This window comes from Zea mays, chromosome 2 (genome assembly GCF_902167145.1).
Source record: "Zea mays cultivar B73 chromosome 2, Zm-B73-REFERENCE-NAM-5.0, whole genome shotgun sequence".
NCBI classification, from domain to species: Eukaryota; Viridiplantae; Streptophyta; class Magnoliopsida; order Poales; family Poaceae; genus Zea; species Zea mays.
In genome coordinates this window covers 34,319,553-34,332,953 of record NC_050097.1, presented here as the reverse complement: position 1 = coordinate 34,332,953, position 13,401 = coordinate 34,319,553, and the positions used below count along the sequence as shown (strand labels likewise).

At 44.0% G+C, this 13,401-nt stretch overlaps 1 protein-coding gene across 2 annotated transcripts in view; it reads right to left on the bottom strand.

The window, feature by feature from the left end:
- Positions 1 to 2,182: 2,182 nt before the first annotated feature.
- LOC103646271 (mitochondrial proton/calcium exchanger protein) overlaps positions 2,183 to 13,401 on the bottom strand; it is a 30,496-nt gene continuing 19,277 nt past the window's right edge. For both annotated transcript variants that reach the window (XM_008670998.2, XM_008670999.4), the window contains 8 exons: positions 7,233 to 7,297; positions 6,987 to 7,158; positions 4,455 to 4,652; positions 4,308 to 4,355; positions 4,082 to 4,228; positions 3,355 to 3,437; positions 2,827 to 2,942; positions 2,183 to 2,728 (listed from right to left, as the gene is read on the bottom strand). In XM_008670998.2, coding sequence (XP_008669220.2) covers positions 2,646 to 2,728; positions 2,827 to 2,942; positions 3,355 to 3,437; positions 4,082 to 4,228; positions 4,308 to 4,355; positions 4,455 to 4,652; positions 6,987 to 7,158; positions 7,233 to 7,297 — 912 coding nt within the window. In that variant the 3' untranslated portion in view covers positions 2,183 to 2,645. The remainder of the gene's footprint in view (positions 2,729 to 2,826; positions 2,943 to 3,354; positions 3,438 to 4,081; positions 4,229 to 4,307; positions 4,356 to 4,454; positions 4,653 to 6,986; positions 7,159 to 7,232; positions 7,298 to 13,401) is intronic.

Genomic DNA, 13,401 nt, shown 5'->3' with positions numbered 1-13,401 from the left:
CAGGGAGTAACGGAGCAAACAGAGCGAGGGCACGACCGGCATAGGTAAATGACTAATGACCATCAAGACACCCGGATGCTATTTCTTCAAATCGAGCGAGATTATAATGCCACAGTTCCAATTGCGTTGATGGCGGTGCCAATAGTCTGAAGCCCGCCGAAGAGAGTGACACGGTTGCAAAATTCTCCTGGTCTGGTGCGTGTCTCTGCCTGCCGTGAGTTATGACTGGATGGTGGTGATGGTTGGGGACAGTGGCACTGAAAGAAGCTTTATCTCTATCATAGTCGTAGCCATACCAGTCGCTGATGCCGTACTACTGATGTTGTCTTTCAATGGTGTACCTTCGTATCTATTTTCGGGAAACATTATGTGCAATTAGTCATATTGATTGATATAACCATATCATAAAGTGATCTGATATATCTAATTAAAATCCAACGATGACTACTATTTTAGATAGAACGGGTTAAATATAAACTAGCTACCAGGTTTTAGGTGGAAGAGATTAAATGGAAAATAACAGTCATCGTTGGATTTTGATTGAATATACCAGATCACAGCATGATTGAATGCATATGACATATTCCCCTATTTTCATGTATAGGGTGATAGGCTTTGTATGGTTCAGCAAAGCTCGAGCAACAATAATAAGTTACATGCCCTACCCCAGTAGCCTCTAATGACTAATTCAAAGGTATTTCAAAAAAAAAACGCCAGATGGTGCCAGCAACGATCAACAATGCATCACTTGGGCGGATGAGAATAAGATTGAATTTGACCCAGGCAAAAGGAAAGAAATTAGTAAGTACCATCCCAATATCAGAGATGTGGTAAGAAGAAAATACTTGGAAAATGGGCCTTGTCAACCCCGCACTCATGATTTTCCTAGCACTAAAATTGGTGGGGAAAATAGAGGATTTAATCCTGAATGGTTTAATGAATTCAGGGTGGAATACTTTCAGTCTTTTGCTTTTGTCTTCTATTTGCATCTGATGCTAAATGTATCAGCAATCACAAACACCCTTTCAACAGCATTGCAACGCAAAGATCAAGACATTATAAATGGTATCAATTGTGTGCAAGCAACTAGAAGTCGTTTGGATGAACTTATAAGAGATGATTGGGATAAGCTTGTAGCTGAAGTTTATGCATTTTGTGATAAGCATGGCATTGTCAAGCTGGAATTGGATGAGGCATATGTTGACCCAAAGAACATAAGAAAGAAAACTGGAATCACCAACAAACATCATTTTCAGGTGGAATGCTCTAATGATGTCATCTATTGGCTACTTCAAGAGCTTGATAGTCGTTTCAATGTGACTACATCTAAATTGCTTGTTTGTTCGGCTTCTCTAAATCCAAGAGATAATTTCCATGATTTCAATGTTGAGAGGTTGATAAGCCTAGCTAAATTATATCCTAGTGATTTTGAATCCAATGATTTGAGGGAACTTCATCACATCATTTCCTTTTACATATCTGATGTGCGGGGAGACGAGAGGTTCTCCAACTTACAAACTTTGTTGAGCTTTCAAAAAAAATGGTGGAAACAAATAAACATCAATGCTATCCTTTGGTCTATCGGCTTGTGAAGCTAGTAATGGTATTACCTATTGCTACAACCACCGTCGAGAGAATATTCTCAGCCATGAAACTTGTGAAAACATATCTGAGGAATCGTATTGGCGATGAATACATGAGTAATAGTCTTGTTTGCTATGTTGAGAAACAAGAGATGGAAAAAGTTACAAATGATATTGTTGTTCGTCGTTTCAAGGCCATGGCTAAACGGAAATATTAGAAGGTAATGTATCTATTTTTTTATGTTACCTATCAGATACATGTTTAAAAAGTAGTCATTTTTATTTGCATAGGTAGTCATTTTTATTTGCATGATCGGCAGGTTGCCAAGGATGTCTATTTTTCATCAAGGCCGGTGCACAAGCAATTGATATATTTTGTTAGTGTGCACTCGGTTGTCCCGAGCGCTAGCTTCGCCACTGATATATATCAGGTGGGGATTTTTTCTGCCCCTCCAAAAAATAAGAAAAATAAGTTGCATACACCTACCACTCTAACCTAAAAGGTTAAGGATGGACAATTCATTTAGGCTATCTCTAGTAGCTTATCTATCTCTATACCCATATTTAAATCTCACTGCAAAAGTGCACATAGTACAATATACAATACAAAATAGTGTTTTGATTGACCATATAGTCAAACTGCTAAAACGGTCTTGTTAAGAATTTAAACAAATCCAGCTGATTCTTATTCAAATAGTATAAACTTACCCAGATACTTATTTGATGCCTATACTTTTGTTCAGACAATAGATGAAAAATCTGTAGAGCCCGCCGAATTTATTCTCATTTTCATGGCAGACGTTTGAAATGCAAGTTGCCATTTCGGACAGAATTCCTAACCTAACGATCGGTTGTGCTGGGACTTAACTGTATAAATGAATATCTTTCAACAGCAGGATACAATTTTCTCTGCAGCCGCCAGTCAGAACAAAAAGAATGACCATCCTGCTTGGTGATTTTTGCATGAGACTGCCAGGAACTAGCTTTATTATGTGCGGTTCCTTTTAAAAAAGGAATGGACCGTCGAGTTTTAAGAGCCAAGAATGTGGCTGCTATTCCAAATCATCGTGCAGTTTCTTCAGCTTCGTTGTTTTCCTCTGTTTGTGACGCCAGCTTCACAATGTCTTCCACAAGGATATTCCCTTCTGTTAGGCATATAAAAGGGCTTAGTGATATACCAGAATAAAAGAAACATTTTATGCTTTTCATCAATATGATAGACATGGATGTTGAATGTAAGCACCGTTGTCTTTAGAAAGATTGCTGATAAGCTCCTGGACGCCTTCTGCTCCTATGGTGTCTTTGAGATAATTTGCAGCTGCAGCTACCTCTTCAGGAGTCACCTTGCCATCGCAGTCCCTTAAAAAAGAACATGTTGGTGGATAAGGGTGGCAGCAGACAGGACGGCGGTGGGGCGCCGCTGCTGAGTCCATGAAGCCCTACTGGAGCCTTCCCTAATTTTTTTAGTGTACACATACAATATAGAATGAGCTTCTATACTATAATGGTTTAGTTCAGCCCCTCCTGATTTTTTTTTCTGGCTCCGTCCCATGCACCGTGTCAGAACATTATGAAAGTAACAATGCACTAGCGTGACCACGAAATTTAAGCGTGTTGCAATAGTTATAACATGGTATGACAGCAATGTTGCAACTAATAGATCTTTAAGACTAACCATCTAAATCAAATTCTAACCTAGGTGTGTGCATCAACAAGATCATATGGTTTATATTTCCTCCGATTCAAAATAAAAGCATGCACAAAAGCTTACCTATCCAGCAGCTGCCAGCGATTGCCAATTCGAGCATCAACATCATCAATCTCCTTTTCTAACTTTTGAAGCATAGCATCAACCTGAAATGCAGAAAATGGAAATAACCAACAAATAGCCTCACTACTAACCAATATAAAATACTCGAAGCATAAAATTCAGAGCAGTGTGTGCATATTTTCATCATATACTTTGAAACAAATGAAGTTGACTAAATAGTCAGTAGTGACTCTAGCTACATAGCCCATATATCTTCTATAGAAGCATATAATATTCTCTTGTTTTCTACTTGTCTAGGAAGTTATTATTAACAACAATTACTTGCTGCTAGAAAGATGTTCATTAGTGTTTATTAACTTGCTTTAATTATACCAGTAATGTTTTAATTTGATAAGTTGAAACATATATCTCTTAAGGTGCTGAACAATGGAGCTGGTTGATTACAAGTATCTGGTGGCAAACCTCCATGGTTCTACCTATCTGAAAAGTTTGTTACAATTCATATTCTAATAAGTGGAGCTCACAGCTACAGATTACAAATTTCTACCAATATAATGGAACTCTCCCTGCAAAGCAAAAGTTACTATACTTTCAAGATTTTCTGATATATGGATACACCACCTATTACAGGTATTGATACATGTTTCTTCTTAAGATGAAGTATGTTTCCAAGTATAAGTTCTAAGGCCAATTTATAAACCTTTAGATAAAGAAAACAATTCCTTACCCTATCAATCAAAGCTGAAGAGACCTTTTCTCCCACAGCTGCCTCTGCAGCATGGTCTGATTCCTCCCTAGCAGCCTTGTACGCTCTCCTGGCTTCTTCTTCACCATCTGTACCCTCCTTTGCGAGCATGTTATTATATAGTTCTATCTGTATTCCACATGAGTGGGGATCTAACATTAACTTATGCAAACAGATCGTGCAAATTCAGTATGACTTTGAAGCTTACCTCCTTGTTGACAAGGCTTAAAAACTCTTGTCGCTCCTTGGTAACAGACTGCAAGGTAGAAGGTAGGGTTGAATGTTGATGTATTTTTTTTCTCTAGGAATGCAGGAATGGAACAGCGTTGACAAAAGAAAGTGACTTTGATCATACAGAAACAGATGCAAGCACAGCCAATGCTTGACTGATATTACAAAGCTGCTCTTTCTTATCGTGGGTTTTTGCTTTCTTTAGTTCCTCTTTCTCCCTAACAGTAGGCTCAGTCATTTCCTTCAAAGCCAAATCTTCTTCAGTAGCCTTTGGCTCCTCCAGTTTTGCCTTGTCTTCTTTCTCTTGCCTTTTCTCCTCTTCCTGATTATTATTCGGTGTGCAAAAATATCAATAACTATTTATCATTGACAAAATTATAGTAGGATCCAAAAAAGTTGTAGATTGCTGATTCTTTTTTCTCGCAGCAAAAGAGCTACATGTTATTTCATTAAGAAGATGAACAGATTAAATGGGAGAGAGATACCTCCCAGACAAGTTGTATAACCGCTGATTCGTCAGCGAAAGAATATATAAAAAGGATAGGCAATGTACATATTAGACTAGGCAACTGAAGAACATAAAGAGCGCACACAAAAAAGAAATGTACAATTTCAAGTTGTGCAAGTGATTATACAGTGAACAAAAACTTATATTATTAACTAAACAATACAACAACAACGAAGCCTCTTAATACCAAACAAGTTGAGGTAGATTAGAGTTGAAACCCAACAGAAGCCACAAATTAAGGGGGTGTCCCCACCTCCTAAACTTTAGTTTAGTCCCTAAAATACCAAATGGGGTGACTAAAATATATCTTTGAAAAAGTTGTCACTAAAGTTTAGGAAGGTGACTAAAGGAACCAAACACCCTCTAAGGTTTAGGCACATGGATTGATGGATAGTTGTTTTTCATTCACTCATATTCAAGGCTAAATTTTTGGGCATATTCCATCATTTTCAAGTCTTCTTTTACTGCCTCTTTGTGTGTCAACTTTGGTGTTTCCCTGCCTCTCTTCCCATTACTATCGCACCTTAAAATCCCACTACACACTTGTGTCTCTAGAGGTCTTCTTTAGACATGTCCAAGCCATCTCAATGTTGGATAAACTTTTCTTCAATTGGTGCTACCCTAGCCTATCACATATCATCGTTCCGAAATCCGGACTCAATCCTTTCTTGTATGGTCATAAATCCAAGTATCCAACGCAATATGTATTTTGGCAACACTTACCTATTGAACATAACGTCTTTTTGTAGGCCAACATTTTGCACCATAAATATAGCAGGTCTAATTGTCGTCCTATAAAACTTGTCTTTTAGCTTCTATGACCCTCGTGTCACATAGAACGATAGATGTTTGGTGCCACTTCCTCCACCCGCTTTCATTCTATGGCTAACATCTTCATCAATATCTCCATCTCTTTGTAGCATTGATTCTAAATACCAAAAGGTATCCTTTTTGGGCACTATTTGACCTTCCAAACTAACAACTACTTCCTCAAGTGCAGTAGTGCCAAAGTCACATCTCATGTACTAGGTTTTAGTTCGACTAAGTCTTAAGCTTTTTGACTCTAGAGTCTCCTGCCACAACTCCAGTTTCCCATTTACACCTACTCGACTTTCATTAACTAGGACTACATCATCCGAAAAAATATACATCAAGAGATGTCCCCTTGAATGTCCCTTCTAACCTCATCCATCACAAAGGCAAAAAGGTAAGGGCTCAAAGCTAACCCTATGTAGTGTCATCATAATTTCTTTGAACACTAGTCACATCATTGTTGTGCATGTCATTAATGAGTCCAATGTACTTCATTTTAACTTTATGTTTGTCCAAAACCCACCAAATAATATTCATTGGTATTTTGCATTAAGTCTTCTCCAAGTAGATGAAAACCATGTATAGGTCCTTATGCTCTCTATATCACTTGCCTTATGCTACCTCCAGCAGCTTACCCATCTCCATCCCTATATTTAAACTCCACTCTGTAAACGGTGTAGTCTACAGTGCAAACAGTGTTTTGGATGACCATATGGTTGAACTGTTAAAAATGGTCTTATTAAGAAAATAGCTTCCACGATTGACCTTTCAGGCATGAAACCAAATTGGTTCATAGAGATTCTCGCTGTTCCTCGTAAACGATGTTTGATAACTCTCTCATAGCTTCATAGTGTGGCTCATCAACTTAATTCTTCGGTAATTGGTACAACTTTGAATACCTTCCTTATTTTTGCAGACCGATTCCAATATGCTTCTCCTCCACTCGTCAGACATCTTGTTTAACCGGAAGATATGGTTGAATAATATAACTAAGAATTTACGCAGCTGCTAGATCAGTGGCGATAGTGGCAAGACTTAGTAATTCGTGCTAAACTTCAATTCAAAGCATATATTTTACTCAAAAGGTCTTTCAAAGAATAGAATCAATATTCATGGAGATGGAGTAGGGAGTTCGGTGATGCAGACAACAAAACAAGAACAACAATAGGTCTATTTTAAGCCATGCATACTAAAAAACAGTTTTCATGTTTCCCCTATAATATCTGCCATAAAGAATAATGAATTGCCTCATTTACAAAACCTGCCCGTGCTTAACAGTAGAGAATGGAGCTTCCTCATGTAAATATGGATTTGAGTGACTCATGCTTATATTACCTTGATAAGCTCTTCCTGCATCTCCAGAAATTCCAATTTTCTCTTCCTCTCTGAAACAGAATCTTCAGAAGGCAGTACAGTCCCAACTGTATCGACAACTTCATCTGGCAGGGAAGATAAGGTTGCTACAACGGCCTCCTCAGGTTTCATTTTACCAGATACAGTAAAAGCTCTGAGGATTTTCAAACACAAGTGAGAAACCTAATGGAAGTAATATGCCAGGCAGACATTTATTACCAAAAATACCTTGAGAGTATTAGAAGAGACGATGGCACAGAATGATTGAGTGATAGATCCAGCCAGTCTCTGAGCTGAATAAAATGAAGTGTTTAGAATAGTTAACTGAAACAGATCCAATTCTTACAAAGTAATACCCATAGAGTTAGGTAGCATAAAGACACCTACCTTATCTCAAGGATTTATGCCATTTTCTAGACTAAAGTTTTCAATGCACTATACCAGAGTTTTAGCAAACAAAGCTTGCCAAAAAAGTGTACCGAGCACGATATACATTTCACCATTCCCATGATAGCATCAGTTAGTTGTAGAAACAGAACTTACAAGACATGGCAACTGTTAAGGCCCATATATTATTGTCTGCCTATATATATGCTACAGTACCCGAGGGGGCTATTATCTCACCTAATCAAGATTAGTGACATGGGGTCCTGCACCTTTTGTGTCAAAAGGTGGATATAAATAATATGTCATTTTTATTGATGATCATTCTCGCTACACTTGGATTTATTTTATGAAACGCCGCTCTGAGCTGATTTCTATTTATAAAACCTTTGCTCGTATGATTCACACTCAATTTTCCACTCACATTAAAACCTTTCGTTCTGATTCTGGTGGTGAATATTTATCTGATAATTTCCGCCAGTTTTTGACTTCAGAGGGTACTCTTGCTCAGCTTTCTTGCCCTGGTGCTCATGCACAGAACGGTGTGGCTGAACGCAAACATCGTCACATTATAGAAACTGCTCGCACTTTGTTGATATCTTCTTGTCCCTTCACATTTTTGGGGTGAAGCAGTTTCTACTGCGGTTTACCTCATCAATAGACAACCGTTATCCAAACTCTCTGGCAAAACACCTGGTGAAGTTCTTTTCGGAACTCCTCCACGATATGACCACCTTCGAGTTTTTGGATGTACGTGTTATGTACTATTATCACCTCGTGAACGTACTAAATTGACTGCTCAATCTGTTGAGCGTGTTTTTCTTGGATACAGCCCTGAACATAAAGGCTATCGATGTTATGATTCATCTTCTCGTCGCATGCGTATTTCTCGAGATGTGAGCTTCAATGAAAATCGTCCTTTCTTTTACAATTCTTTCACTCATTCTTCTTTTTATTCCACAGAGTCTACCTCCTTCATGAGCCTTCCTCCAATTTCTGAAACTTCATCAGTATCACCACCTACTGTTTCTACCCCAGATGTCCTTATTCCCATCACACCACCTTCCACTTCCACACCATCTCAGTCTTACTCTTGCAAACCACCTGTCTCTCAGACTTACATTCGTCGTCCTCGCTCTACTCCCACGGCCAGTCCTGATGACGATCCTGTTGCTGATACTTGTACTAACAATGATGACTCTCATGTTGTTTTTAATCAGGGGTATCATCTTCGTGACCGTGGCACTATTGCAGCTCCAGAACGTTATGGGTTTTCCCGTGCTGGTGCAGTCATTGCTGAACCATCATCTTATAAAGAGGCTTCTGGTATACCCGAGTGGCAGCTTGCTATGACTGATGAATTAAATGCCCTTCATCGCACATGTACATGGGATGTTGTTCCGTTACCTGCTGGTGTTGTACCTATCACGTGCAAATAGGTCTTCAAGGTTAAAACCAAATCTGATGGGTCTATTGAGCGATATAAAGCTCGTCTTGTGGCCAGAGGTTTTCAACAGACACAGGGTATTGACTATGATGAGACTTTTGCACCTGTGGCCCATCTGACTACTGTCCAAGCTTTACTTGTTGTTGCAGCCTCATCTTCTTGGACTATCTCTCAGATGGATGTCAAAAATGTTTTTCTTCATGGTGATTTACATGAGGAAGTCTATATGCATCCACCTCCTGGGATAGAGGTTCCATCAGGGCATGTATGTCGTCTCTGTCGAGCCTTGTATGGTCTCAAACAAGCTCCTCGTGCTTGGTTTGAGATATTTGTTTCTGTCATCAAGGCTTGTGGTTTCTATTCTAGTGATCATGATCCTGCATTGTTCATTCATGTTTCTTCACGAGGACGCACGTTGCTATTACTATATGTTGATGACATGTTGATTACAGGCAATGATCCAGACCATATTGCTCATGTGAAGGCGTCTCTGAGTAAGGAATTTCAAATGTCTTGGGGGCACTCAGTTATTTCTTGGGCATTGAGGTTTTGCAGACTCAAAATGGTATTTATCTTTCTCAGGCCAAGTACATACAAGACCTTCTTGATCGTTCTGGTCTTAGTGATACTCGCACTGTTGCCACGCCTATGGATCTTCACTTGTCTCTTCGTCCGACTGATGGGACACCTTTGGAGGATCCATCTTGATATAGACATCTTGTTGGCAGCTTGGTTTACCTTACTGTCACCAGGCCAGATATTGCTCATGCGGTTCAGATCTTGAGTCAGTTTGTCTCTGCTCCTACATCAGTTCATTATGGGCACTTACTTCGTGTGCTTAGATATTTACGAAGGACAAAAACACAACGTTTATTTTATGACTCAAATTCCCCACTTCAGCTTCATGCTTACTCTGATGCTACCTGGGCCAGTGATCCTACAGATCGTCGCTCCATCACTGGTTACTGTATTCTTCTTGGATCATCCCCTGTTGCTTGGAAATCCAAGAAGCAAGCTGTTGTATCTAGATCTAGTACTGAAGCAGAACTTCGAGCCCTGACCACCACTACTGCTGAGATTATCTGGATTCGTTGGCTCTTGGCTGATTTAGGTGTTTCTTGTGACTCGCCTACACTTCTTCGCTGTGACAATACTGGAGCTATACAAATTTGTCATGATCCAGTGAAGCGTGAACTCACAAAACACATTGGTGTTGATGTCTTATTCACTAGATCTCATTGTCATCAGAAGACCATTGATCTTCAATATGTGCCCTCAGAATTACAGCTTGCGGATTTCTTCACAAAAGCACAAACTAGGGCACAACGTCAGTTTCATCTACTCAAACTCAATGCTTCAAATCCTCCACTTCCGCCTTGAGTTTGACAGGGGGTGTTAAGGCCCATATATTATTGTCTGCCTATATATATGCTACAGTACCCGAGGGGCTATTATCTCACCTAATCAAGGTTAGTGGCAGCAACAATTTGTGTATCAACTAGTGAATGCAGTGGCAGATTCAGACCGTGGCTGCTCAGGCTGCAGCCCCGGTCGCGGCAGCTGCCGACCTGCACCCGTTTTGTTTCACCATTTGCGCCTCCAGCCCCTAGCGCACTGCGACACCCCTAGCCCTACAGCCCTACCACACTACGCCAGCATGTAGCGGCTAGCAGCCTAGCACCTAGCAGCGCGCCAGAGCTAGCGCTAGCAACTAGCAAGCAGCAGCCGTTGCTCAACAACCTGCACAGTGCACCAGCATGTAGGCACAGCCAAGGACCGGTGGGAAGTAGCCAGTAGACCACCACACGCAGGCCAGCAGCTAGCAGCGCACAGGATGTTGGGGCGAAGGCAAAGACGCCACCCTTCGCTCGAAGCCTTCGCTGCAGCCGCTGGTCTGACAGAGACAAAACAGGCAGGGACACCCTTCGCTGAATCGGCACCAGACGAAGACCTGCGACGACGTCATCCCACAGTGCGGCCTCGTCTAGCTCAGAGGCCCACGTGTGATTCGGCCCATCGTAACGGGCCCTGCGTGGCCGCCGCGCGTTACGGGCCTAATTTGTAAAGGCATCCCTGTAATTACAGTCTGTAACCCCGCTTTATGGGAATATTCTCGGGATAACCTAGGTAGCTGAGGGCACATGCGTCCTTAGCACAAGGCGCTGGGCGCTCAGGTACCTATAAATACCCCCGCACAGTGCCCGTGAGAGGCCAGATTAACAGAGCTATTGCCTTCTAGCACGTAACCCTGTTGACATCACTGTTCATCCTTGTTGGCCCCCTTGCGAGCGAGAGCAAGCACCAACATTTGGCGCCCACCGTTCGTGCTACGAGAAAACCACCCGCGATGGCACCCAAGAGAGCTAACCCGAAGGCTGACGAGGCTGCGAAGGCAGCACTGCTCGCCGCAAGAAAGGGCAAGGCCCTCGCCCTCACCCAATCCACCCACCAAGAGGCCACTGAAGACAATGTTCCCCGCACCTGCGAAGACGACACTCTCCGCACCTGTGGCCCCGAAGGACAATCGCAGCCACCCCCAGGCTTCGCCCCACTGGAGGGCGCGGACCTCACCGAGGATGGTGAAGTCCTCGGCGTCTCGGCGGAAGAACAGCTACAGCTGCGCGCCCTGCGCCTCAAGAACCACAATCTCCAGAGGCAGAAAGAGATACTGGAGGCCAAGCGCCAGCGCGTGTCCGCACTAGCCAAAGTGCGGCAAATGATACGCGACGAAGAGCAGAAGGCCCAAGACCTCGAGCGGGAGATCGCGCTGATGCAGCGCGAAGGCCACCTTGGCCTGCAGCACGGGCCACCCCTCCAGCAGCGCGCACAACTGGAAGACACGCGCGAAGGCCACCTTGGCCTGCAGCATGGGCCACCCCTGCAAGACCGCGCACAACCGGAAGGCCCGCGTTTCCCCCAGCGCGACCACACCTTCCCGCCCGTCGCGCCATTCCAAGGGATCAACTACCTCGACGAGCGAAGTCCCCTGCGCCACACCTGCAAGTGACGCCTTGGCCAGCTAACTTCCGGGCAGGGGCATATCCCAAGTACAACGGCAGCACCGACCCAGCACAATATATAATGAGTTATCAGGTAGCCGTTGCATCTGCTGGAGGGGACGACGCCACAATGGCGAAGTCTTTCATCATCGCCCTGGAGGGCCCCGCTCTCACCTGGTTCACCAGGTTGCCTCTGCTGTCCATTGACTCCTGGAGAAGCCTCCGGGACAAGTTCCTACTCAACTTCCAAGGCTACCGCCCAGACACCGACGCCTTGGCCGAGCTCTCGCTTTGCAAGCAGCTGGAAAAGGAGACTCTGCGGGAGTATTACCGCAAATTTTTAACACTCAAGTCACAGCTGCCCTCCGTCGATGATCAGATCGCTATCCACTACGCCATCAGTGGCCTTCGTGCCGGCGTCCTCTACAGCCACTGTACCAGAGATCCGCCCAAGAACATCCAGGAGCTATATCAGCTCTTTGAAAAATATGCCAAATCCGAAGAGCTCCACCAGCGCAAGGTTGAGTCATAGCGGAAACCCAAAGATGCTCCGCAGTCCAGCCGCACGTGGACGAGGACTCCGCAGCCAGACTCCGGTCGGGACGGCCGCAATCAGCAGCAAGTGCACAACATCGCCAACCAGCATCCCGCTGCTGACCCCCCTCGTCGCCAGGAATATCCCCCCAGGGCCGCGGAAATGGAGCTCGTGGTAGGGGTCGAGGGCGTGCGCAGCCGCCGCGCCGATTCTACTGCCTCTTCCACGGCGAAGACTGCGCCCACCAAACCAAAGACTGCCCCGAAACGAAGGCCACCAGAGACAGAATGGCACGGGCGCAGCCAGCCGACAACCCCAGAGTTGTCGCGCACACTTACCAGCAACCCCCTCCACCATATATCCACGCCCCCGCCCCGCATCCACCGCACCACGCTTACCAACATCATCAGGAAGTACAAATCGTACCTCCCCCACCCCCACCACCACACCAGCAACATCAAAACATCCCCCACGCCCCAAAGCAGGAAGACTTCGCCGATCAATCATATCGCGGAGTCATTCACATGATAACTGGGGGGTCCAGCACTGACTTCGACACCAAGCGGCAGAAGCGGGACCACTACCGCAGCATCAACCATGTCGCCGTCACTGGCCCAGTCGTGCAGACAAAGTGGTCTCACATACCGCTAACCTTCGACGCACGAGACGTCGACCTGCGCAGCGCCCCCCACATCGACGCTATGGTTATCAATTGCAGCGTGGCAGGCTGGGACCTACACAAAGTCCTAGTCGACAACGGCAGTCAGGCGGACATCATCTTCCTCCACGCCTTCGACCGCATGGGTATAAGCCACAACCTGCTCAAGCCTTCGGACAACCCGTTGTATGGCTTCGGCGGCAAGGGCACCTTTCCCGTCGGCAAAATAGAGTTGCCCCTCTCCTTCGGTGTAGCACCCAATGCCCGAAGTGAGCAAGTGACTTTCGATATCGTGGATATGGTATATCCATACAACGCCATCATGGGTCGAGGCTCCATCAATAAGTTCGAAGCCGCCATTCACGGACTGTACC